Source organism: Salarias fasciatus, assembly GCF_902148845.1.
Source record: "Salarias fasciatus chromosome 7 unlocalized genomic scaffold, fSalaFa1.1 super_scaffold_4, whole genome shotgun sequence".
Lineage (NCBI taxonomy): Eukaryota > Metazoa > Chordata > Actinopteri > Blenniiformes > Blenniidae > Salarias > Salarias fasciatus.
Window position 1 is genome coordinate 17168178 of NW_021941229.1, and position 27948 is coordinate 17196125.

Below are 27948 nucleotides of genomic sequence, written 5' to 3' on the forward strand. Positions count from 1 at the left end.
ATTGCAGCTTTGATAAGGGAAACAGCTCAAGCCTCTCTGGGGAATGATATGTCTACTTGAAAAGGAATAGACATCCACTGTCTTCCATACACAACTAAACACTTAACTGGCTGGTGGTTTTATAGGCCAATCTGCTTCCAAGAAGAAGAAGAAGAAGAAGAAGAAGAAGAAGAAAAACCGCCTAAGATGCAACTCAGCTGTGAACAGTGTCTGCAGTACTGAGTGAGACCAGAACCAAACATATCCTAAAAGCTTAAGAAGTTGTAGTGTAGTATTTAGTAGAAGACACAACAGTAATAAATTTTAAATACAACACACTCTACATTTATGAAAGAAAGCTTCATATTGCTTGGCTGCAAGTGATTCACCACGGTGTAAGCTTGAGGGGTAAAAAAAAAAGAAAAAAAAAAAGAAAAGAGGTTTGGGCTACTTTTCCCTGAAGCTAGAGTCAGTGGAGGCGTTGTTCGCCTCAATGCACAGAGCTGACAAAGCCCCCATCGTAATCTGGCATTTCAGAGCTGCTTGGTCAAAGAGTGGTCGCCTTGTTTCAAGTTCTATGACTATTCCAACCTATGGTTTAGCTCACAGTGCGTCGACTTTTCTGTCTCGAAAGGCAATCTGCTGCAAGCCATTGATGGAGGGTCACATCAGAAAAAGGACAAAAACAAAAGAGTCAAGGGTTCGCATTGTGAGCAGGAGGGCATCGAGGAGACGAGTGATACTGACTGGAGGCAGAGAAACCAAAAGGAGGAGACTGTTGTACAAAAGAAATTGTTTCTTGGCAGCCGGTTAGAGTCAGTGATGACACACTGCTTGCAGTGTTAGGCACAGTCAATAAATGTGTGTGTGAAACGTTATGGAGAGTGTACTGTCTAAAAGAAACAAAATGCCAATGTGTGGTCCAATGGCAGCAAGCCCAGTTTGCCAAATGACATAACATGCCTGCTTCAAACTAGACACCGCACTGTATTGTACTCAAGATCTATTTTTCTTTAGAATCTCATACATAAGCTATACAGCTTACTGTAAGCACCTCCGTTTAAAGGTTTTAAGTTTATCACAATTAAATGATACAAGTGCAAGAAATACCACAATCTGTCATGCCTGCTACAGCACAAGTTCAGTCCAACTTTTTTTTTTTTAAATCTAATCTGACAAATAAACCATAAATTAATGGATGCCAAAGAAGAAGCAGGCCCTTCTAAGAAATTGTGACTAGTGGTGGAGGAGCTGCCTTGGCATGCACCTTGAGGAAGACACAAAGCACCTCCTCAGACATATAAGGAGAGGACTGTGCTCAAGGATGCCTGTGCCATTCTTTCTGTGTCATCCTCCCTTCGACTGAAGATTAAAGCCGCTCTCTTTCTATGTTGGGCTGAGTGTGAACGTTTCTTCTTTTCAATTTCATGTGAAACCAGCAACAGATTTTTGAACTACTTTAAAAAAAATCCTTCATTTAGTTGATTAAACCATCAGTTAGCCTACAGAATTTTCTCTGATAAAAAGACAATCATAACCAAACCCTAGATGCATGGCAGTCTTCCACATACAAAAGCAGAAGTTCACAAACTGTGAAGGCTTCACCAGGCTACACCCAAACTAAACTGTCTCCACCATTTTTCCTTTAAGATATTAAGTCTAACACATAAACACAAGAGTTACAAAAAACACAATAGCAAACAAATAAGATTGCCTGAAAAACTCTTCATAATGTCAATAACCACTTCAGTCACCTCTGTCCTCTCTAAACGCTTCAGTGCGGCCAAGTTTACCCGCTGAAGTCAATTCGTCAATTGATTTTTCAGATTTACTTGTCTTTTTTTTTTTAATTGGTACCCCACTTGACATTGTGAAGGCACTTAATCTAGTTGTCATGGCAACTGAGAGTCTTCAGCGGGTTTAATTTCACGAGCCAAGGAAACTCGTGTCCTCATCTGAGGAGGGGGAGTCTGGGAAATTTACCACAGGCTGACTTGTTAGAGGACAACAGTGCGAAAACAGAGCAATGAAGCCAGCAGGAGGAAGAGTTCTATGATGTACAAGCCCCGGTCTCCCCAGGGTATTGATGGGGTCTGTTAGAATAATTGCAGATTTTTTTGGGGGAGGGGAAATGCAGCAATATTAGTCATCACATTTTGTTTTGCAGTACATCACGTTTTATCTTGAAAAATGTTCTTTATAAAAACCACACTGTCACCAAAAACGAATTGAAACACAGTATTACACATTCCATGAAGTTTAGGAACACACTTGTCGGAGTAAATTAAAAACAGACAGATGGTTTTCAGACAGTGCAGGTAAATAAATGTGAAATAAAAAAAAAAGAATGTGAAACTTGGGGAACAGGAAGTGAAAAAAATTAAGAAGATATGAAGAGTCAATCTTACCAGTCTGTTCTCATCGAACACCTCAAATAGTAGCCTGTGGTTCTGTGGGCACACCTGTGTTGGTGAGAGAACATTTAGGAGATGTCTCAGATTACATAACGAATGGGAATATGGTCTTCCTCAATCAAATAAAAGTTAAATAAATATATCTTCAAATTGCTGCTCTGTGCCAAAGAAACACACAGAGGTAAGACGGATAGTGAGGGACAAAGACACATATGCCAAAAAAACGTAGATGTGTAGAAGAAGAGAGAGACAGATAAAGCCAGAAAAAAACAATATATATAGACAGACATAGATAGGGAGGAAGATGTTAGGAGACAGATGAACAAATACAGATAAAGACAAAGGAAGCCAAGGCTGAAAATCGGACCTGGGTAAAAGAACATGTTAAGCCCACGAGACAAGCCCCAATGTACGTCTGCTTCTGCGTCACAGTAATTCACAAGTACTGCGGCCAGAAGGTGGTGAGTTTGAGTAATCACTGCCACACAGCACTGACTGGTCACCAGTTCTTTTATAAATACACAGTGAGGAGTTATGATATGTATGTGGCTAGACTTGCAAAGTCTAATGTGGTCTGTTTGATTACAGTGAAGGTGGGGGGGGGGGGTCTCAGTCAAACTGGGACTGAAGATTAACAGCTCTACCACTGCAGAGTAAACAAGGGCGGTTGTAGACTTTCATCGTGAAAATAGGGAATTCATTTAAGAGTGTGAAAGTCTGAACTCACTCTGAAGTAGAATTCTTCATTCCATTTGGGATTAAGGGTCTGAAACACAAAAGGTATATGTATTGTTAGGCCACTGAAAAATAACTGTTGCAGGACACCAATATTAGCTTACACCAACAACACAGCAGATGTATGAATCCTGTCCAACTGAGAGCGAGAGAAGAAGAGAGACCAAGTGAGAAATTAGGTCTCCGACTCGTACGTCAATGATCCTCTTACGTTGTTAGAGGAAGTTTATCGCAAACAACATGTTCCGGCGATTGGCATTAGTCTCTAGATTACAGCCATGAGGATTTTCACCCACCTTGCGGACGGATCGGCTCGGCAGACAGAAACTCTCTCCGTCTGCCTCGCACGGCTGAAATTTTACTGGACTCGAACGTATGTGATAGCCCTCATTAACATTCTTTTGGTGGCTGAAAAGCCCTAAACACATGAATGTCAATGAATCGCTCATTCCACAAGCAGGTCCCATTAATACAGACGTTTTTACAGCCGTGATTTAATAACATCTTTCTCCAAACATCTGCTGAGACACGACACAACAAATGAACCTGCTGCACTTCACCAAACCGCAAATTCTGCATAAAATTTAAAAGTCACAGTTTATATTCCACAAAGATGAATTAAAAATGTCCAGAACGGCATTCCAAACATCAGTACTTGGTAAATGCTAAGGGCCAAAGCTAGATAACAAAGGTATGTCATCTCAGATGGACTCTGCTTTTTTTTTGGTCATACTTTAAATTTTTTTTAACGCAATTTTGCCACGAGCCAAAATCCTTAGCATCAACAACAAAGATGCCATCAAAGGTGTCCCACTTAAAGACACATGAAGCCCACGGAAGAGCGGAGCAGTGTTGCTTCTTTTTTTCTGCTCCACATAGCAGTGCATTGTCAGCTATTTATATCCTATAAAGCAACCGTGGCCACTGGCAGCATATGTCTGCCTGCATGGATGCCTGAGCAGCCTGACTCCAACAGAAGGTTTCCTTGGCACCCACTTGTACCTCACCTCCAATACCAGGAGAAGGGAGAAGAAGACAAAATCATATGCAGTGTTAGACTAGTGCATCATCAGATTCTCACCTTTGTGTGATATTTCCAGACTTGGCCTTGGAAATGAGGATAATCACATGCAGATTTGACTTAAAACATTAGGTTAGCGGCTTTGCACCGAGCTGAAAATGGACACAGTGTTTGAAGAGTGCTTTAAAATACAGATAACACCTGAATGGATATGCATTAGCAAGTAATAGCTCCCCCTGCTGTGAACATATTTCCTCCCCCAAAATAGGCCACTGGGGGAAAGAGCCTGGCCAATGTCTCCCTCTAGACTCTCCCGAACGGAAAGGGGAAGCACCGCCTTCTGGAGCCTTCCTGTGGTTTCTCCTGCTCAGGATTGCCTTGATTTGTAGGAAAAGGTGAGAGTAGGCATGTGGCGACTTTAAAAGGATCTAGTTATCTTAAGCCTGTGACCTCAAACCACAGTGAACAACGCCTTAATTAAGACACGATGAGGTCAAAGTGTGACCGAGGTGTGGGAGGAAATTAGTGTTGAAGAGAACACCAGCGTGATACAGGACTTCAGGTCTTACCTTTTTAATAGTTTTTGTTTGGACTAAGGCAAGTTCTCGGTTTTCATCCGCAACGTAGAGGGAGAGTTTGACATAAGGATCACTGCAAAAAAAAACAAAAAAAACATGATTATATAAATTGTATGGAGGAATGAATATATACATAGATACAGAGTGTATATCAAACAATCATTTAAAACACTGTATCCACATAGAAAAATTCAACTGTGCTTGCTAAAAATTCAGGAATGTTTACTTCACATTAAAATGAAAGAAAAACTTCACATTAAAATAAAAGAAGTATTACTGACATTAAAAGAAAGATCTTTAAAAAAAGAGAAGAAAATAAAGAACAGTCACAGACTGCATACATTGTGACAGAATCCGCCTTTTGCAATGAAGATGTTTTTTTCTTTTACTTTGGAAAGATTAATTCAATATCATAAATAGATGATGAATTATTGCACCTTGAACAAAACTGGAGCAACATTTTCCTGATGCTTTATACTGATGACCTCTGCAGACTCAGCTGATAATGAGGTAATTCTATTCAACATATGAACAAAGCACACAAAAAAAACTGACTTTACTGAATCTTTTTCCTAATCTAACACATTAAGCCTGGACACAGGTGTCGGAGCCTTTGCTGCTCAGCCACACTCATCATGCTGCTTTATTTCCCTTCCTGATAACTGAGTCTGCCCAGCCCAGCACATAAAGTCTAATATAATTTAGGTATCATGAGATAAAGCTATAATGGCTTATTAGCAGGGATGATATGGCAAAAACAGAAACAACATAGCGTTTTGAGGTGAGTAGGGCAAATAGTAAGGTGTGTGTGTGTGTGTGTGTGTGTGGAGACTGGTTTATTAGAAGGTGCTGAAAGGCTCGAAATCTCCAGTGAGTTCTGGACAGAGAGGTGGAGCTCCGCTGTTCACGAGGCAGAACAGCTACTTTACTGGCTTCAGGTTCCAGCACACCACGTAAACTTCTGCACAACACTTTTCATGATTTTTGTCGACTGCAGTAGCTACAGATGTGTGCATGTGTTTGTGTGGATACTGGATAAAGTTGAACAAAGTAGTCTTCAGTCTCCAGTGCTCTCAGATCTCTGGCTTCGTTGGTTTCACTGCAGCCATCGACAGTCTCATGCTCCGGTTCTAGCTCCTCCTCACACTGACATCCAAAGCAATTCAGATGCAGGAATTCAAAACCTTTGAACATCTTCTTCGCAAAAAACAGCCCCTACAGTTGGCTCGACATCTCTGGGTTATGATCACCAAGTCACCGTTCATTGCGGTTGCCATTTGAACGACTCGGTCAGGTGTCTACAGATCACCATGTTCCTCTTGTTTCTGAGGCGCCAGTGCTTTTGTTACGCGAAATATGAGAAGCTGAATATTAAACTGCGACTATAAAACATCACTTTTTATGACCTATTAACAGAAAGACAAGCAGCATTAGTTTGTCTTATTTCAAACAATATTTGCGGTTTTAAAAGTCTGAATTTTTCAGAGATATTCCAAGAAAAGTGAGAACACAATTTTATGGCTTCCACTTAATAGGGCCTTAACTGCTGACGGAAAAAAAAAACAAAAAAAAAAACAAAACTATGAGAAAATAAAAAACAATTTAGTTTGAGTATTTTTACAGATCATGTTCCTTATGATACAAATACATTGATGGCCACGGACATCAAAATAATGGGCCATGCCACAAAAAGCTCTAATTGTCTTGAAATCAATCATGGAGCATCCATTAAGTGGCAGCTCGATTTCAACAGGAAGCGTCCTGGAGCAGAGAAAACGGTCAAAGACATTTAGAGAAACATTCTGTTTTGTCTGCTGTTGTAGCTCACAGTGTTCCAGTGTTAGCTCCACGCTCTGTAAAAATCAATGTACTGTTAAACTTTGCCCTTTGTATCTGGAAATACTAAAATCAACCCATATCCAATACGAAGATAAAACTTACTTCAAATATTCATAGTAATACTGTTTTTACTGGATGTGGTGGAATGGGACGCTCGTGTTTTCAATATGCATCAAGCAAATTTGCAGCAACTGTGTTGATTCCATTATACCAATATGGAGCAAAATATTGTTTACAACATCTTTCTGTATCTACACTACCAAGAGCAAAAATTGTGTTGGAAATAGAAAGTTCTATCGAGTGTTGTTGGAGGCGTAAGGACAATACAACACATACGAGCTGCCACCAGACAGCGTGAACACATAATGACAGCAGAACAGGTGGATACCTCACGACCTGCTTGTTGTTGTGGCTGAGGCTGCTTCTTACCGCCACCAGAAGACCCCTTTGCTACCAGCTACATTTAGGAACAAAGCTGTGGCGGGTTCAGAAGGCTTTGGTGTCAACAATCAGATGACCAGTTTGTTGGTTTGACCTGAGTGGACAGTGTGATTACTGTTTGGAGTGGAGACGGTAATATGAGGGAGGTTCAGGCAGGACTAGTGATAAGTGATAGACTGCTGCAGTACCCTTCAATGCTTCGGTCAAAGCCAAACACAAGGCATCAATGTCTTTTCAATAAAACAGATTATTCTGAGGTTGTGTGGTTTTTCTTTTTAATAATCTATAAATGCATTTCTATTGGAGTCTGTGTCACCAAAGAACACATGTGAACCCAAATCTCACACCAGCACATATCTATAACCAAGATCAGATTTAGCCATTCGAAAAAAAACAGCAGTTGAGAAAGGGTACAAAAAAGTCAGCTAATAAGACTAACTGATATTAAAAAATGAGCCGCAAACGTACCACAAGCAAAGCTGCTGTGGCTTGCATGCTAATGAACGTCTCCAGGAACCCCACAGCCGCTAATTGTGTGTTTGCGTGGTTCGGTGATGTGCTGTGACTAAACAAAAACAATGAGCCTACTGTATCTCGGCAGCACTGAGACATCTTCTTGTCTCCTTCCCTCTATTAACGAAAATCCCGCTGAGAGGGACAGACAGGCGGCTTCTGGTCAACAAAAGATGAAAGATAACGTGGGCCGCTGCACTCAAAACGGAGCTTCAGCCGCTATTCGTCAGACTGCCTTGAAGCTGCTTGACTTTTGATCAAGCCCTCTCAAAAACAGCAAAAAACAAAACTCTCACGAGTGTTTCATCCCAACCAAAATTAAGGGACGATCCGCAATGAACTACTGTAGGTCTGACAGACCAGCGACGAGAAGCAGTTTTGGAGCAAAAAAGAGGAAAAGAACAAGCTCGCACTGTTTGAGCATCTTATGAGGTGACAGACTGCCAAGTCAGCACTGTCTCCTGTGGTAGCTTGCCACACATCAAAGCCTCATTCAGTGTTTCTTCATTACAGTTCAGCTTTCTCCTGAGCCAGGCAGAGCTGTCCTGCCAACAGGGGCATCAGGATGCTAACACATGCACTCTGGCATGCGAGGAGCACTCGCACAGTCTAAACATGCCAAGCTCTTCCTCTGACAATGTCTGCTTTCTCATAGCTCGGATACAAGGAATCACTATTGCACACAGTGGGAGCAGTGTTCACGCTCAGATCTGGCTTGCATGGGTCAGAGTGAGATTTCAACCAGACAACTAAAAAAAATTTGATTTAAAGAGGTCTGAAGAGGTGTGGTCTTAGTTAGCTCACTCTATATGATCTAAAATAGACAATGATGAGATGCAACTTCTATTGACTTCACACGTCAGCACTGCACTATCACATAATGTGATAATAAAATAAGTTTCAATCTCTACAAAAATTTAGACATCAATTAATCCGAGTCGAGTGATGGAAAACCACTACCAATTGATTCATTGAGAATGTTTTTTATTTAAAGGCAAAATTACGTTTTGGCTTCTCATATCAGTGTAGAATGTAAATGGGGTTTATTTCTAGAAGCCACTCTTGTTTTACTAAAAGACATATTCATCCATTCATGCACAAACTCACACACTAATAGCAGAAGCTGCCATGCAAGGTGCTCCCACGTCACTGCCTAAGGACACTTTGAAACAGGCTGATGAAGGTGGCGGTAATGTCTAGTGACTTGGTGTACTATTAATTTGACACAAGAATCTGTCATTGCAAGTACAAAGTTGTATATGCTTTGTTTAAGGAGGTAAAAAAAATCACTAAACAAAAGCCTGAAATGAAACTGAAGAACATTATGTAAAGTCGCAGAAGAAGTGCATTAACAGCACTTTGGATTTCGCTTAAAGAGAAGACATTGAAAAACACCTTCCAACACAATAAAAAAAGGTTTAAGTTTAACACATGTAGGGAATCGTGGGGCATGTATAATTATTAGTCAAGCTCCTGCACCTGGAAAACCTGTAACATAAGTGGCTTTTGAGTGGGACTGTCCAGGAAGATTGGTAATCATTGATTAGTTCAAGGTCTCTGTAACTTCAAGGAATGTAGTGAAAGTGCAAAACACTACAGTGTCCAAAGGACAAACTGAAGGAGACTTCAGTTTCAGGCCAAGATGCTGAATGCATTAGCAAAAAGATTCCGCATGAATTTTCCCCAAAGATGTCCCTAATGAATCTGGGGTATCTTCAATATTGTATGTCATACTGAGTGACTGAAAGCTGCACATTTTAGCAAAAATACCCAATTTTAATTACAAGTTGGTGAAAGAAGAGCAGGGGGAAAGCATGTGAAAACAGACTGTATTCACCACAGGCCTTCACACAGTTGCCACAATGATGACAGGACAGTGACAAAACAGTTTGACTACTAAGAAACCTCAAGGAAAAACAGCATAATCCAGCGTGTCCTCAAATAATCCGGAGACTCACCTGGCTCCAATGATGTCCTTCTTCGCCAGATCAATTCCTGCAATGACCTTAACCCGCAGCACTCGTGTTTCATGCTGCAGATGAGAGAGATGATGGATCAAAACATTTAATCAAACTCACTGAAAAATGATCTCATCACCTAAAAATCACCCCACCTCACATGCACCGGGTTGCTGACTGCACCAGTCTGCCTTTTTTTTAAGTCAATAATTCTGACCTAGAATTGAATGAGCTGCATTTGAAGAGCTTCTTCTAACCTTGTAGAGCAAACGTTGAATAACATAATGTTTGAAAACATGCAGTCAGGCAGAGTTCTTCTAAAGTGTGGCTCTGTCGATATATTTTTAAGTACTTTCTAAGTGATTTCATTCTTTTGTGAAATTATTTTCCACAGCACCTCTTTCAGAAGTAGTGTCAGGCCAGTTAAGCTTCTCTTAACTAAGTCACTGTGACTTTCAGAAAAGGCCCTGACACACTGCTATTTATTACGTGTCTGTAAAGTAATTTACATTTACATAACGCTTGATATCAAGCTCTATCATGATGTAAGTTATAAAGATAAGGTAAGGGAGTCCAGTCCAGCCCAGTTGTTACTTTGGCCATGGATTTATTCACAAGGAGGTGGCATAACTTAATGTTTACATCATCATAAAAGGAAGATGATTTTCTTATGGTAATAAAACCCACAACCTTGATATCGACTTGTAGAGATGGCATGATGTAGTTAAATATCAATAATATAGAAAATTTTTATTTAATTAGACCAGTGTGGAGGGTTTCTGTAAAAACATGCTGGAGTGATACAGAGCAGTACAAATTTCAAGCGTTTTTTTCTCATTGCAGAAAAACAAAACCGCTGCCAAAAAAAACCCTAAGACTGTCTGAAGTAACAATAATAATTCTGATGTCAGAATTTCTTTGTTATCACCTTTTTTCCTCACAAATTGCGCATGGATCTGCTAAAATGCGATTCTAGTTTATTTTAAAGGCCCAAATCTGCTGTACATCCTGCTGAGACTTACTACATCTACAGATGTGAGCTCAGGACAAGCTCAACAATGAGAGGCACACCCCTGTTTTCCTCTAAGAACCTTGAATGAACATGGGAAGAAATTATTTTTAGTCCCCTATCATCATAGACAAAAAAAAAATACATATTGCCATCCTACTTGCTATTTCTGACTCCCTGACTAATGTCTGACAGGTAGTAGGCTGATATGACAGCTGCTCGGTTAGAAAATTATTCTGTTTGTCACAGTGATGCTCTCATGTTTGACTCGTGACTGTGGTGCTGACACAGAGCAATGGCATCTGAATTAATCTGCTGTGGGATTTATTTTTAATAACTCATGCTTACAATACATGTCTGCCCCATCGGCTTCAGGTGCTGCTGTCTTATAAGTCATTTCACAGTAAGGTTACGATCAGACAGCTTTGATTACTGAGAAGAGCGCCTGGTTTGCAATTTTATAAAAACAAATACTCAGTCTTTGTATTTGGCTCTCAAAAACTAGCTACAATTCAGGATTTTTTTTTCGTTTTATTTGAACATATCAATGCCAAAACAGGGTAGAGACACAACAATCAGATATAAAGTGCAATCATGAGAAGCAGGTACTAGTAACAACAAACAGCATGGTATGGGGTTTCTATTATGTATGAGAGTGTTGAGGCTTTATATACAAACCTGGAATTGATTATCTCAAAACATAATGTGGGCATGAGAAAACAAATTCTTTTTTTTTTTTGTGCTTGTTATTAGATCTTCCAGTAGATATTCCCCGCAACCATGAAGCCCATGGGCACATGCAGTGCTCCAACTGATCAGCAAAGGAGGATTTCTAAATATTGTGATTGCAACGATGACGAGGGCTCACTCAGGATTATTCGTCTTTATTTTTTTTTATCCTCTTCTTACAGTAAGGTTGATTTGACTCGAGAGAAGGACTATCAATACATTTATTGATTAGTGCCAATGTGGAGAAACGCTAATATGTAAAACACTGTGATGTAGAATACATAAAAGAGCATTATTACGGCATTATATAATATTGAGATTGTGGGAAATCTACTCTATTTTGTGAACCTGGGGAGCAGACCCCCTGGTCAGACTGCATCAAGCCAATCTACATTTCGGAAGGTTGCTTTGGGTCAACGTGGCATTGAATCACACTCGATTTGCGGACTTGGACGACTTTCAATTTAGGCTATAATATCAAAATAAACACACTACATGACATTCATATGAGGAATCCAAACTGTGGATGTAGCGGTGCTCGATAAGCTGGCTCGGAAACAGTGGAGGGTTTAATTACATGGTTATGTATGCAGATCCTTAGCGCTATTCAGGTGAGTACCAGAGACGGAGACGGGGGGGTCAGGAAATTGACAGCTGCCTGAACATTACAAAGGAATGTAAGCCAGGGAGAGGACTCGTTAGCTTCACTATCAGCTAACGCTGGCGCTAGCTATGTCTGGTTGAACCCCCAGGAGACAGACATATTCAAGACTGCCGTCTACACGGAGGAAAAAAAAAAATGTAGTGAAAAATGAAGCTCACCTCGTCTTCTGAAAGTCCATATATCGGCTCGAAATTCGCAGCCATATAGCCTGCGGTCCACGCTATACACACAAAAACAAGCCGCTTTGCAAAGCTAGCTGGCTAGCCTTGAACAATAAAGTCCCACTTTCCTCTCTCTGCCGTGCGGTGGTGGTAAAGTCCACGGTAAGAGACAATCTTTGACACGGCAGGGGGGCTGGTTCGGGTCCGGATGGAGATAATCCTCGCCAGCGTGGTCCGCTCACGGACACAAGTTGATAGTGGGGGGAAAAAAATGCAGTGTGTCCAAAATGTTTCGACTCAGACAGATCGTTTTTTGTCAACTCCCGAGTTTATCCCATGAAATGTTGTGACACTTGACTTCCTCCTGACAGCTCAGCCAATCAAGTGCCGACGTGACGTGACTGCTGTTGGGATCAACCAATCAAATGCCTCCTGAATTCTTTAACGTTTCCGATCGACCAATCACGTCTGGAGAGGGCGTGCAACCCGAATGCGTGTGTATTTTTAACATTTCATTATATATATATATGTATGTGTGTGAATCTGTGTCTGTACACGAGACTTACCACTCGAATATTTTTGCAAGCATTTTATTTTATGCAGGTATCACAATTTAACACATTATTAGACATAAGTAGGCTATTGGAGACCTTTGGAACGCGTTCGTGATATGGGCGGGTCTTTTGACAGGCAGCCAATCACAGCCCACCTCCGCAAAAAAGATCCAGATTAGGTCAAACGATTGATCCCGGATTGAAAATGTAACTCTATGTAGGCGAAATTTGGAGTCACTGTGAAAAATAGATCAGCCCTAACTTTTCCTTCTAAAGTATTAGGAGCACATGTAGGTCGGGAAAAAAAAACAGCTCGAGCATACTTTTCGAAATTCTATCATAATAATTTTTTAAATACTTTTTTACATTTTCAAGTATTTCAGAATGTCGAGATTTTTTTTATGATCTATGAACAAACATCTGACATCAGGCTTTTGGTCTGTTTCATTCATACCAGAGCATGTGATTATTTGAAATATTGCAACAATGCCTGAAGGAATTTGGATTTGGTGGGGTTTTTTTTTCTTTTTGGCTGGAACAATGCTTCTTGACAGTTAATCTCACAGCCCTCAGTGGGAAAGCCTGATTATTTTCCTGTTAATTGGGGCTACATTTGTAAGGAATGTGCATTTGTGGGATGAAATCTGAGTATGAAGGTAATTTTTTCATGATTATGAAAAAACAACAACTAAAGTCTTCAGTGTTTCTTTCCTGTTTGTTATTGAGCCATTTTTGAACCTCTGGAACCAGGTTGGAATTTTAATCCAGAAAATATGGATATAAAAAAATTCAGCAACCAATGATAATTTCATATGTCCACTGTCGGGGATGAATCTCTATCCTCAAAGATCTTACCAATCCCTTTCACATATGGTTAAACTATGACTACCTGCAAAATTTTGGATATTTAATAGCTTTCCAGCAATCCAGACATCAACCCCACTGTGAGATCAGCTGAGCTATGGTGTTCCTGCAAAGAAGAGGTGCTTGGCAAAACCTTCAGTGGCACGACCAGCTGTCTTTTTTTCTCTGCTGCTCATCCCACAAATGGATGTTCCTTCCAAATGTGACACACAGTCAAACAATCAAGATTTCCATGCCTATTTCCCAGAAACATTAATACACCAATATAATCTACACAGCACAAACGTCATTACTGCTTGTGCATGAGTCATAAGTTATGGGGAATGCGGAAAGTTTCAGATGGTTATTAGTAAATGATGTATTATTCAATCCAGTGATTATATGGAAAATCTTGTCTCTTGCCAGATCTTTCTTGCACAGTAAAGATACAGCAGAGGCAGTCAAACAGGATTTTTGAGAGGTATTTATGATGAATTCAAGAAATACAGACAAGGTAATTAAATATTAAAATATTCACAGATTTACCGTATTGGAGAACAAATTTCCCAATCTGATATCATAGAAAATATTTTTACTTTTTTTTTTGTAAGCAATAATAATGCATTATTCAATACCACTTGTTCTATTGGAAAGAAATGGAGGATGAGATAATGTCTAGCGTTTAATTCTTTCACTATTCTGATGAATAGCCACATATAGTGAGTGTAATATGTGCATTAATTATGCTTCATATAATTTCCATGGTGACTCTGGTTGGAGAGATCCAACAAATTTTCAGGAAGTTGTAAAACACGACGCTAGGTGTCGCTATACCTCCGTAATCCCTGCACTGCGTGACCCGGTTTCTCCAAATCATAGACTGGTGTGCAATTCTAGAGCAAAACGCAAACCGAAATAAGCAGCGGCTCGGTATTTTCGTGCTGAAAACGGACTTGTGGGTTTCTCCTCTTCGACATCAGCTCCCCAGTTCGGCTACAAAAGCTGAACAGAAGAGCCGAAATCAAGACGAGCATCTTAAATAACAGCACACGATCCGCAGAAACCACCCTGTCTTTGAATAAAGGACAGAAATACTGGGAAAGAAGTCTTTCTTAAACATTTGGTCCGCCCATAAAGTGCGCCACGATTCAATTCACTCGCAATAGCACATGGCCGCGCTGAATAATTGTACTTTTAAATCAATGTGAAGAGCAGATGGCCACATTATATAACATTATTGCTTCTAAGCAGAGATGAAAAGGGGAGGGCCGGAGATTTCCCACGTCCCTCCCGATGGAAGACTGTCATTTACTATCTTTAAAACCACACATTTTCTCCAATTACTCAAAGAACATTTTTTTAAAGGAAATAAATTAATTATTGTTTCTTTGAGGACAGATTTACAGCAAAAACAGCAACAACAATAATCATCATCATAATCATAATGAATGATAATAACACCAATTTAGTAAAAGAAATTCCAAGTTTTGTACAAACTGAGATAAAAATCGAATAAAACAAATACCAATGTACATTATTATTTCACAAAAGTAAATTCTGAAAATCAGATAAATAATACTTTATAATACTTTATCTACCAATTACTGACATCATACGGTGTCAACTCAACATAGATGACAGCACAAAGCAATCAGTTATCATTCTCTAAATTGCTCTACTGACACTCTGTTTGAGAATGCTGCTTTGACAACTTTGGTGGTTTATTGAATTGATCTACACACCTGGGCTCCAGTTAAGTTAAGTTAAGTTAAGTTAAGTTAAGTTAAGTTAGGAAATTACAATGCAGACCCGAAAAATGAAAATGATCTGTGTTACTGATCACTTATAATTCAACTTGCACAATAATGTATTGATGGGAGATAGGTCAAGGATAAATAACATTGAAGGAGAGAAAGTTGTGTTGATTCAAGAGAGATTGGTGTGTTTACAACTTCCAGTGGCAGGTACAAGGAATAGAATGAAAGTTGTGTCAGAGCATCACCCTGATGTCCTGATATCTTTTCACAGTATTTGTTCACAGAGCCCAGGTAGTAGCAGACATGTGCCTTGTATTGTTCTTGGAAGAAGTGACTTTGATGCACCATTACAACATTACAGAGAAGCTAAACACTGGTTGACATACACTGTCTCATCACCACAGAGGAGCTGTCACTTTGAAATTCACTGGCAGTTTCCCAGGTCTGCTTGTGAAGACGGTGTTGGTATAGATTTTTGGGATGTGCAAATATGATTTGACAATCTCAGAGAATCCAATGCCTTGATATAGCAAAATGACTTGTGAGTGCAGGTGTGTGATATCCATTTGTGTGATGGCATTGAGTCTGTGAATCTGTAATGATAGTTATTCCTAGGTTTTGTGCACACACAGATTTGTAAATTTTTGGTATATCAACATATGACCATGTAATTACATTTGAACTAAATGTTGTGCTCAGAAAAACTCAGGCTCAGATTGGACGGACTGTGTGGTTTGCTCTGTCTTCTTCGCTGTACAGCCTTCAAAATTCTAACTGACATTGGAGAGCTCAACAGTCACAAACAGAACATTATCACAAGTCAAGTGAAATTGATTTTTTTTTTTAACAGTATAAAACAACAAAGTTTGACCAAAGTAATTTACAGTTCAATTTGGTAAAAAAAAAAAAAAAAAAAAAAATAGAACAAAGAGCTGGACTGGACCAGTTTTGAACCTGCAGTTAAGCCTGATGGCCAGAAAATTCCTTCAAATTGACAGACAGACAGATCTCTGTCACAGGAGGAGAGTGGCGAAGTTCACTTGTATAAATCCAGCTTGGTGTGAGGCTTCTCTGACATGGAGGTGAGAACAGACATGAACAGATATTTGAATGCTTGTCCACAATTCACTATGCACAAACCAATCATACTACACACTATTGTATTTTGCCAAAACACGAATTGTGAAATGCACACACAGATCTAGGACATTCTAGTGGGGCAGGATGAGCACTCTTTCCACACATCTATTAACCTCGAAGTTAAAGTCTGAGTTTTGAGAGCATTTCTGTGCAGCGTCTGCATGTTCTACCTGCAAGAGCTGGTTTTCTCTGGGTACGTGTTTCTTCCAGCAATCTAAAACACGTGTCTGGACCAGGTTAGTCTCTTGACCCCAGGATGGACAGTAACATGTCTTTCCAGTTGGCTAGGATTGGCTTCACCCCTCTGAGGTGGCTCCAAGTAGAGGAAACCATGTAGATGAGCAGGAGGGCATACAGATCTACTTAAACAAAGACAAATCTTATGTGTGCATATACAAATTTGTCTTGGCACAGATCTAAACATGTAGAAAGAAATCAAATTCCTGACAAACACGATGCACAGCACCCTGAGCTGGGACTTACTGCTTCATGAGCAAATAATAACAAATCAGGAGATAAAGTCACTGAAAGGGTCATTTCATGTCACTGTAAATTAATTTAAAAATGAAAAAAATTTTCAAACCAATTTATTTGGAGGGGTTTTTTTTTTTCATGCCCACGCTGTGCACTGTCACGGTGGCACGAGCGCCCGTCAGCAGAAATCGGGTGTGGGCGGGGCTTAGCGGATCATGCCCGTCTGTGAGTGTCAGCGGTGGGCGGGGCTTAGCGTGAGGCTGCCCTTCTCTGCTCCGCCCTCCTCCCCCCCCCCAGCCCGGATCAGGATCATGCCCACTGGCAGGGAGGATGTCGCGGGGCTGCCTCACAGACGGCACGGCCGAGCTGCCCGGTGCGCCCGGTGTCTGTGACATGTTCTCCCGGTGAAGCGGTGGCAGACACAGCGGAGTCACCACGGCTCAGCCACGAGGAGTCAGACTGAAAAGTCCCGCCAGCTGCAGGTAGGCCACTTCTTCACACTCGTGTTATCTTCTGCACCTCTGTGAGTGATGCTATGGCCATGCAGCGAAACTTAAAAAAAAAAAGTGGCTAAAGTGCAATAATAAAGCAGATAAAGTGTCTGAGGATGAGGATGCTGAAGTGCCAGGAGGTTTGAAAGGTCTCCTCATTGGTCTCAGTTAGAAAAATGTTCTGTTGGCCTTTACAGCACCAAGCTGATCAACTCAGTACTGGATTACCATGTTAGTTGCCTGCAGCTTACTGACTATTTCCACCGTTAGTCCTGCAATGGCTTTATATAGCCTCATCAGTGCTGGGATCTGCATGCTGATTACTGTTCTGTGAGGACAGGCCACACAGCCTGAGTAAAGCTGCCTCTGAAAACTTTTTGAAGTAGGGCATTATTTGTTTCCATTTGTGAGAGTTCATTTTCTGTGTTTGTTTTTAGTGTATTGCTTCCTTTTATCTTTTGGAAGTTGATTATTTGTGGTAGGGCTGTTTAAAAGAATAATGTGCATTTATTTCAAACATGCACCTCAATATGAAATAAGTTTATCAACATGCGTGTTGGAAACTCACTGGACCCATTAATTTAATGTGATTCCTCATACTGCTCTGCAGTAAATTCTAGTCTTAGAGACAGACCAGAGTGGTAATACTTGAATTATGTATTTACAGCTGACATGACAGATTGCAGTGACATTGAACTTGATGCCACTTGCAGGTGTTTCTAATATTTTGACCCTCAAATTAACATACTTGAAAATGGTGGAACTTTCTGAATATTTTTTGGGATGAAACACTGCTGTGCAGTATCGCCAACTGCTGCATAATCGATACCAAACTTCAGGATTACCATTCTTATATGGTTTCAACAAAATAGATTCAGAATGTCTGGCATATCAAAAGCGTATCTGTCAGGTTGCATCAGATGGGAAAGGTGAAGTTTTGTTTTTAATCAACTTTTCACCAAATTCAATTTGCAGCTGTTTGCAAGCTGTTTAATCTGGAAAAGTGCGATGCAGGTGAAATCCATTTAGCATCTTTTTAAAACCTCGATACAAATCTAAATAACATTAATTTACCGTTTGCTGCTGGCATTGATGTTATTTGCATCAAATGTGACGATCGTCCACAATGATTGCTCATCAGGATTATCTCACGTCTACTCACTTTCACTAACATTTATTACAGTTCATGAAAGGGACAAACTGTATGTAGTGTCAAACTGTGTTTGATGCTGGGGACGACACAGAGGCACTGCCGCATCTTTGTGACAGGATGTGTTTGGCTGCTTTTGTGCAAGTGCCGCCATATTTATGTGTCACATGTGATTGGGTTTGTTGACTAAGAAACAAACAGTAAAATGTCTCACTCTTCTGCTTTCATCATTCTTTTGGTATATTTGGAAATATGTCAGTCAATTAATGGCTTTCCAAACATGTTCCAATTGAAAAGTATATGAATTATGTGAAAAGTATACCAAAATATTTTTGACACATATCTAGCTCCTGGGACTTTACATCATATTGATCAAATGTATAAAATTATGTTCTGTTTATTTGTCTCTTCACAAACTAAAGGAAAACAGGAAAAAAGTCAACCTATAGTAAAGCTTGATAACACGTGATAACAGTCAAGTTTCCCTTGGAGATGTGGGCAGTAACCCGCTATCAGATTAATGTTTTAAGGACAAATTACATTCAAGACTGCAAATTTGTTGAACTCTGAAATGTGAATCATTTTGAGAGCAATTTTACTGCAGTGAAAACTGCTCATCAGATTTAAGCTGTGCGCCGTGTTTTCTGTTGCACTATGCTCTGTTTTCCAGCCATCCGTCTTCTACACAACACTGTTCCTGCCCATATTTTCCCTTTTCAGAATGAAAGGAGCTTCCTAGAAAGGTGTTGGTGTCCAAACCTGCCTTTTTACAGTACCGCAGAAATGTTTACTTTGTGCGACAGGCTGCACAGTCAATATTTTGACTGAACATTTTTTTCTGTGTTGTTTTTACATGGGCTTCCTCTCGAGCTGCAATGGCTGATGAATAAAGTTCAAATCTAAATCAGTCAATATCTGACACAGGGGTCATAAAGTAATGAAGGTCACGTCTGCCTTTTAATAACTGATTTTGTTTTTCTCTACCAGATAATAAAGTCTCAGTGGATGATTACAGCAGCACGGGTAGTTTGAAAATAACAAAGCTGACACAATGACAGTGCGGTAATTTGAAGAGGAACACTCTGTACTCTGCATTTTGTTCCTCATACCGTCGCAGGAAGGAGATCTGGGTTGTTAGAAACAGGACTGATCAGCTGTGTGACTCAGATCAACAGGAGCCTGTACGAAAAATCGTTCTTTCCATCGATGAGCTGTTGTACAATGGTGTCAAGTGGGATCATGTTGTTCTGGTGATACATGGACCTTGTTCTTCTCCATCTCTGACAGGCTTTGTTCTCCTCAGCACAAGTCCAGAACATCTCATTCTACCTTCTCTAGCTTTATCTCTAAAGTTCTTGACTCTAATCTGAGTCGTGACAACTTTATATGTTTTGCTTGTTACTTAGTGATGCTAAATCAACTTTACTAATTTATTTCTCTGATGTTTGTTCTCCTAAAAGCACAGCAGCTTGGCAGTTACTGTTCGTGCTCTCAGAAATTTCCTCTACCACTCTAAAGCATGCCTTTCCTTAGTTTGGTACTTTTAATTTACGTTTCACACTTCTGGTGTGATTAATACAACATTTGGTTTCCATGCAGCTAAATGTAAGATGTATATTATGCTAAAAACATGGATAAAATATCTATTCATGGCCACACATATGAACACATTCCCCCCTGCTGAGAGTCTGTTCAGCACAGGTCAGATAAAACATTCAAACCATTGTTATCTGTGACGGAAACGATTTGTCTGTTGGCCAGCACTTTCCCAGCTTAGCAGCTTATTCAGTTTGGACTCCTGATTACGTAAGACGGCTATATGCAGCAGGAAGCTAATCCAGTGCTTTGATCTTAATGCCAATTATCAGATCATGGTGACGTTTCTGAAATTAAGGCACATTAAAGAGGAACAGGTAGCAGTCACACACTGAAAGATTCAAAGTGTAGCAACTTGAAATGCTTTAGCTGCAATGCAAGAAAGGCTTCTAGGTATTTTAGCTAAATGACATGAAATTATTACCAAATTAAAAAAAGAAACATTTATTCTCTGGAAGATCCTGACCAAGCCAGCAGTGTATGTTGCCTGTTGGAACGTATCTATTTTATTGCCTTTTTTAATTGAACACATAAACTCAGAGTTAATCGAGGAGCTGTCGTGTGTTCTTCTTAGTTCAGTATTCATTTTATAAACAGAATGGGCATGGAGAAAAGCACAGCAAGGCATCTCTTGTGCCATGTTTTGTCGTGCTGGTGACAGGCTTCTAAAATTTAAAAGAATTTCTTGTTTATGAAGGTGCAGTGACCTCTAACTGCTTTATTATGGAAAGTATGTTATTGCATTTTTTTTTAATGTTGCATTTCAGAATGCATTTCTTTAGGTTTTGCTTTGTTTCTTGCAAATTGTTTTAGGATGTGTATTTCATGAGCCTAATGCTATGTGATGGTCATTTATTATCATTCACTTAAACAGTATGCCAATTATCTAAAAAATGTCCATTAAATGGTAAGAATGTGAGATTGCATGTATTAAACCATAAGCATTTCAATGACCTTAGAGGGGAATTTAGGTTAATATATCAATTTGAACTGATAGCAACAGAAGAGAGAGACAGAGCAGTTTTTCACTGATGCAACATGAGCCCTGTCATCTATTTAGCTTTTCACCCTGCCTCATCCCCCTCCTTCCCTGCCGTCCCCGAGGATTTAGAGCTAAAAGGTCATGTGGAGTAATAACTTACACATCTGCACATGGCTATGCAAATGCAGCTTTCCAAGTCAAGCTGGTCGCCAGCAGCGCAGACCATCCTCCTGCTGTGTGCGTCTCTGTTTTTGAGGCAGAGGCCTGAACTGGGGTTATGCAATCAGCTGTGCCGCATGTGCCAGCTGGTAGAGGTAGTCAGAAACGGAGAGGATGTTTTTTAATCCCTAGTGAGCCAGCACACAGTCTATGTGAAGAGTTTTTTTCCCCAACCATTTCTCTACATCCATAATCATGCAGACATGCCATGAATCCGTCCAATATATGCATTAAGCATCACAGATCAGTGACACCCCCCACCCCCCACCCTGACCTTTCTGTATTTTATCCCTCCCTTCAGCAGCTGAGGCTTTGTGGTGCCACGATGAGGGAAGTTGGAGGAATGATCCCGCTGTTGTTGTTGCTGATCTCCACGCCACATACAGAGGGCACACGTGAGTGTTTATGGCTGAACTTGACAGACCAATAAAACCTCTCGAAACACTTTGTCACCAGTCGTGAACACGGCCTCTTTATCTCCCTGTATGTCTTACATTGTCGAGACGTCTGATATATTTAATTGTTTAAATAACAGTGTGGTTTTTCTGCTGTTATGTGACGTTTCAGGTTTTCATTTAGTAAGTAATGTAATATTCACTTTGATTTCTGCTATTTCTCTTTAAGGCTACAGCCTTCCAGGGAAACCTGCACTGACCAGATGTCGTTCACCCGAAAAAGAAACCTTCACCTGCTGGTGGGAGCCGGGCTCTGACGGAGGACTGCCCACTACCTACGCACTGTATTATCGCAAAGAAAAGTAATATTCTTTGATTTATACCTTCATGTTGCAGTGGTGACCCGGAGGCTGGCACGGCAAGCTTGCGTGTGAATAGTTGAGTTACAAATCACATAGAGCGTTGCACAAGAAAAGGTGTAAAATGGGAGCAAAGTCAAAGGTGCGGATCACAATCTGCCATGGTGACGCCAGGGGGTTTTTTTCTTCCTAAAATAGCTCTAACTTGATATACTTGGGAAATAAATTACTTCATATGTATGAAAATATGCTGGAATCTTTGAAGGTCGCCATTATTATGAAAGCAGTGACTTTTTTAGAGCTATGTGCCTGGTAGTTGAATAAAACAGAGTCCTGTCTGCCTAAAGGTGTGTGTCAGGTGTGTTTGGGTATTTAGTGGTGCAATGATGCCATCATATGGTCACCTTTTAAAATACTGGTTCAAGCATTGTACTTCTCCCAGTATCCTTTTACAGTATTACATACAATTCGAAAATATATAAAACATGAATGCTGCACCTCTGCTTCTTTCGCAGCTCTGAGACAGTGCATGAATGTCCCGACTACCGCACGGCCGGGAAGAACTCCTGCTTTTTTAACAAGAACGACACGTCCATCTGGGTCAACTACAACATCACAGTGGTGGCCACCAACTCGCTGGGCAGCACCTTCTCCGACCCCGTGGATGTAGACGTGGTCTACATAGGTAAGGGAGATCTGGTTGGGTTTCTCGACCTTAATGCGGTTCAATACTGGCCTGTGGATAACAACACAACAGTCTACATGGTCCGTCGTGTTTATTTCTTGTCATTTTCATATGCACTGTTCTGCTGAAAACGTTCACAAAAAGCATCAAATATGTATTAATCCGTGTCTGGGAATACTCTCTAAACTGCACTGCTTTCTCCTCTCTGAGGGATGTTCCTAAGCTGACCGGCACCCAGCTGTTTTAGGAAATTGCTCAGCCTTTTGGCAAATGGCAAATTATCTTTGTGACCCATTTTAAGAGCAGGAACAAATGGGGGGTTGGAGATGAGTGCCGCAGACAGGTTATGAAAATCTGCAAGTTCAGACAGACGCTCATTTCTAGTAAATCCAGCTGTCGCTGTCATTTCCAGGACAAAAACATCCGACATTAAATATAAATATTGGACCATTGATATTTGCTTGTATTTCATGTTATGTAAGAGAATATAAATATTGAGGGAGATACTGTGTGTTCTTCAGTATTGTCACATATACAGTCATCTGTTAGAGATGTTCTCTGCTATCTGAATATCGCAGCACTCATTGAGACTCGTTGCACCAGACAATGTTTTTGCAATTTCCTATTGTGAAATATTGGTGACCCTGTGTGATCTGTATCTCTAGTTTCCTGCTTTTTCCTGGCGTTACATGTACTGTGTCAAATACTGTGAAGGCCACTCTCTATTGAATATATTAATGTATTAATAAATCCAGCTGTCGCCATCACAGTTAGCTTCTGGAGTGTTTCTGTGACGAAACATCATTAATTACTTAAAAAATGTTTTCTTGTCGCCTATCAAAGACAATGTGTTTCTTCCTCCTCAGTGAAGCCGAATCCTCCAGAAAAGGTTGCTGTGACTGTATTGGAGGACAAAGGCTGGCCTTTCCTCCGAGTGTCATGGGAACCGCCGCATAAGGCCGACACCCGCTCTGGTTGGATCACTCTCATCTATGAGCTCCGTGTCAAGTTAGAGAAGGAAGACGAATGGGAGGTATGTCACTTATTTTTGAGCTTGAGTGTTTCTGTTTTACACATACAACTAAACAAAACCGGCACTGATAGATATGTCGTGATTTGTTATAAAACCAGGGGGAGATGGGTTTTTGCTAGAGATTTGGGGATTTCCCTGACTTTCTTAATCCTCAATTGGTTTTGGGAAATAAAAAGGAGAAAAGAGGAGTCTGAAGCTGATTTCATTAAAACACATTTTAAAACTACAAGTCTAATGCCTGCAGAGCTTCATGTAAAAATATAAAATCCTTCTCATAGTGAAAACTTTCAGCAGTATTCCTATCTCTGCTATTTTTTTTTTTTTTTTCAAAACAAATGAATTTTTCTTGTCCCTCTAGGTGCACCTGGCCGGCCAGCAGAAGATGTTTAACATTTTCAGCCTGCGTTCAGGTGGTACATACCTCATCCAGGTGCGCTGTAAGCCCGATCACGGCTTCTGGAGCGAATGGAGTTCCACATCCTACACCGAAGTTCCTGACTGTAAGACATCCAGCAATTCTCTGTCACAATAACACCTGGCATTTCTATTGTTTTACTTTCTTTGTGAGATAAACCATATTTTTGTACTTTGATGCTGAGAGATGATGATACATTTTTCATGTTTGTACGTTAAGTCATTCAGATGGCGATATGAGTGATGTATGCATGATGAGGGTTGGGAGGTAACAATAAGTGTCATTTCCAAAATGTGAAATTTTGTTTTTAAATATTGATTAAATGTCAAAATTTAAAATGACTTTCCTCCTTAAATACTTATGAAAAACGTTATATATTGTGTCAAAGCTCTCTGATGGCTTGTTCTTTTCTTTCCTACAGATTTCCAAAGGGAAAGGTCAGTCTGGATCCTCATCATGGTTTTTTCTGCCTTCATCTTTCTGTTCCTCACATGGCTGATGCATATAAACAGCCAAAGGTAAAAATGGAAAAAACAAATCACTTCTTTAGTGACATGAAACTCCTGTTCATTTATTTTGACTTTTTTTTTCTTCTGTTTTTCTCACGGGTGCAGTCTGAAACACTGTATTCTGCCACCGATCCCTGGTCCTAAAATCAAGGGATTTGATGAGCAGCTTCTCAAGGTAAAGCAGCAGCATGATGTACACTGTAACGCTCTTACTCTCCAACAAATTATTAGAAAAAGGAAAAACATGAATGTTTTGAATAATAAACTGTCTCTAATTGGTAAATGTGATTGTGTCCATGTAGGATGGCAAGTCTGACGAAATCTTCCGTGCACTGGTGTTGTCTGATTTCCCTACGACCGCACCTTCGAACTACGAGGACCTGCTGGTAGAATACCTAGAGGTTTATGTCCCTGATGAGCAGGAGCGCATGCTGGAAGAAAGCAAGGATCTTCATGACGTGTGCCTTAAATCTGACGGTTCCACGTCGGACAGCGACTCTGGCCGCGGCAGCTGTGACAGCCACACCCTGCTGATGGACAAGTGTGCAAAAGAGGATGGGCGCCAAACAGATCTGGCGGGCAATCAAACGAAGAGTGATGCGCAGAGGCACAAGGCAGCCTGGGAGAAAGAGGCAGTGGCTTATTCTCATGACGTTAGCCCCGATGTGTGTAGTGGGAGGGTCAAGACCTGGCCTTCTGTGTTTTCTCCGCTACCCCAGTACAGCTTGAGCCCGCTTGAGACGGCCAGGCAGCACTGCGTTTCTGACACTTTGTTCCCTTCGGACTCCTCACCCCACGGCCTCTCTCAGCCGGGCCTCAGCGGCAAAGACACCCCTGGGTCAAATCACTGGAAGTTTAGCTCGAACAACAAGCAGACTCATCTGCTCGCACCCCAGACCGGGGACCGCCAGCAGCTACAGGCCTACAGTGAAGTCAACATCTCGACCATTGGCCTTAAAGAAGCATCCGTCGGTCTTCAGGTGCCTGCTGCCAGATCGACAGAGTACGTCGAGGTCCAAAGGGTCAGCGAGGAGAATGTGGTGCTTCTTCATCCCGTTCCTTCGGGCCACCAGCACAGAAAGCGCTTCGTCCAGATGTTCCAGGAGGAAGACTACAGCAAGGTGAAGGGTGTGGGTAGAGACAATGTGCTGCTGCTTGAGAGACAGGTCACGGAGGAACAGGTGGATGTGTTGTCTTGTGAAAACCGGGAAGAAAATGGATCTGCAGAGACGTACCATACATCATCTATTACTAACAATACTCAGAAGCCAACTTATTCCAGCCTGCGCGCTCAGGAAGAAGAGGCCACAGCAGGGAGCGGCTACATCGACACTGCCAGCATGTTCACCCTGCCCTCTTATTAGGTGACTACAGTGTCCATAAGCCCATCTGACAAGTGTCGAATGTTAATGTTGTGACAGACAAATGTTAGGTCAAGACTTGGAAAAAAACAATCTAGTATATGGCTGGACCGTGTACGATCGAGTTTTTTGAAAATATGAATAGGAATTTGCACAATGGACCAGACGAAAGGTCCTCAGTCATTCGCAAGATTCAGATCCACGGGGCTGGCCCTCCCCATACTGCCCAGCCAAAAACAAAACACCAACTTCTTCAAACAATGACTGCAAAGACTGCCAAAGTAATATTTCTGGGATGTATTCTAGAAATAATCCCAATATATGGATATGTATTTTTTTGTCATCAAAAAAGTATTTTAATATATTACAAAATTGTATTTTATTGCTATGCAGTGATCCTATTTAAGATCTGAAATAATTTAGCAGTTTATTATTTCATTGGAATTAAACTTTACAATCCGTTAGAAATCATCTTTTGCAGCCACGTGAACTTTGCAAAGTAAGTCATATTATTTGCTTTGTTAGATTTATTTTTTTTTTTAAATTAAGTGCAGCACGTTTTTTTTCTCCCATAGAACAGGTAGAGAAAATGGATGTATGAATGGACAGACTTTCATTTAAGGCTGCTTGCTATTTATTGTAAATGTGTGTATAGAAACGCAGAGATTATGAAAACTGAGAATGTTAGAATGTATCATTCTATTTTGGATCCAGAGACTATTTACTTTTTGGTGCGCGCATATGTAACTTTATAGCAAGAATGAAACAGCCCTGCAGTATTTCTGGAATGGAATGCTTGTCATAATAAGCATGTTTATAATAAATAACTGAGATGCAATGATGAAATGGGGTTCATTTTGTTAAGATGCTGTTTCTTTTTTCATGAAAAAGTACACTTCCTTTCATACATTTCAATTAATATTATTGAAATATCCATTTTACAATATGGCACTTTCTTCAAAAATATTTTTAATCCTCAAACTCATGAAAAAAAATCACTGTTTTATATTAAAAATGAAATAATGTGTGGAGTCATTTGTTCCTTTCTTGTTTTTTTTAATAAGTGAAACATTTCCAATATCCGTCTGCTACGCCCTTCATAGTTTTAAAGCTTTCTAAAGTGTCACTTGTGTTTTTGTGTTTCGAAACTTTTTGTCACCCCTGCCTCCAACTCAAGAACACATCAATTGCAAAAAGACTGCTGTCCCCTTCAGAAGCATACCTAATAAAGTGCATGTTTGTTTGATTGCTCAGATCAGAAAAGTTCATGTTGTTCCTTCTGGGTCTCTTCATTGAGTCCTTGGAAACTTGGCTGATTGTATACACAAGAAACTCTTCCAACTGGGATTCAAACCCAGGTCCCTCACACCTAATCCATCACAGAGACTTCCTTTACAAAACAGCAAGCTCAATTTCCAACTGGAAGCAAATGCTCAAAATAGTTGTTTCAGAAATTAATGTTCCAATTAGATAAATCTTTTGTTTAGCAAAATGGCTGACATAGGATGATGAATGTAATCCGTTTAGAAATGCTCCACACATTATATCCCCAAAAAATTCTCACGTGTTGTATGGAAGCAAAAATGATTGTTTTCCTGTGACGCATAAAAACTGAGAGAAGTTAAATTCGACTCAGACAAGGTCCTTATTTTTCTTTATCCTGTGCTGCACACACTTTTTCTTTTATTCAGCATATCTTTAATCTCTTACTCCTTGGTTGTACCTATTGTATTTGTATATATGTGCAAGTGTGTATATGTATGTATAGAGATATACGAGTATTTATATATGAGTATGTAAATATATGTATATAGCCTTCACTGTCTATAATTTTTCTGCATAAATTATATATTTTTACTTTTGTTTGCTTGCTAGTGATGCTGCTGCAATGCCAGAATTTCTCAGTTTGGGATTAATAAAGTAACTTCTACTCTACTCTCTACT

The 27948-nt window shown here is 40.3% G+C and overlaps 2 protein-coding genes across 9 annotated transcripts in view; one reads left to right on the forward strand and one right to left on the reverse strand.

Annotated features, from left to right (window-relative positions):
• Positions 1-12360, reverse strand: part of nedd4l (NEDD4 like E3 ubiquitin protein ligase) — a 42443-nt gene extending 30083 nt beyond the window's left edge. For all 7 annotated transcript variants that reach the window (XM_030085647.1, XM_030085648.1, XM_030085646.1 and 4 more), the window contains exons 1-5: positions 12039-12360; positions 9479-9552; positions 4719-4800; positions 3121-3159; positions 2388-2441 (exon numbers count right to left, since the gene is read on the reverse strand). In XM_030085647.1, coding sequence (XP_029941507.1) covers positions 2388-2441; positions 3121-3159; positions 4719-4800; positions 9479-9552; positions 12039-12083 — 294 coding nt within the window. In that variant the 5' untranslated portion in view covers positions 12084-12360. The remainder of the gene's footprint in view (positions 1-2387; positions 2442-3120; positions 3160-4718; positions 4801-9478; positions 9553-12038) is intronic.
• A 4761-nt stretch (positions 12361-17121) lies between these two features.
• prlra (prolactin receptor a) lies at positions 17122-27891 on the forward strand. 2 transcript variants are annotated; one of them, XM_030085343.1, is made up of 9 exons: positions 17122-17291; positions 21549-21642; positions 21872-22004; positions 22517-22686; positions 23553-23719; positions 24078-24219; positions 24556-24652; positions 24749-24818; positions 24946-27891. In XM_030085343.1, the coding sequence occupies exons 2-9, from the start codon at positions 21573-21575 to the stop codon at positions 26005-26007; spliced, it is 1911 nt and encodes a 636-aa protein (XP_029941203.1). In that variant the 5' UTR covers positions 17122-17291; positions 21549-21572; the 3' UTR covers positions 26008-27891. The 2 variants fall into 2 exon arrangements, with proteins under 2 accessions (XP_029941203.1, XP_029941204.1); XM_030085344.1 differs by having other exon boundaries at positions 21552-21642.
• The last annotated feature ends 57 nt before the right edge of the window (positions 27892-27948 follow it).

Coding starts and splice junctions, on each gene's coding strand:
- prlra (XM_030085343.1), top strand. CDS start 21,573: ATGAGGGAAGTTGGAGGAATGATCCCGCTGTTGTTGTTGCTGATCTCC. Junction 22,005..22,516: donor CTGTATTATCGCAAAGAAAA/GTAATATTCTTT, acceptor CTTCTTTCGCAG/CTCTGAGACAGTGCATGAAT. Junction 23,720..24,077: donor AGAAGGAAGACGAATGGGAG/GTATGTCACTTA, acceptor TTGTCCCTCTAG/GTGCACCTGGCCGGCCAGCA.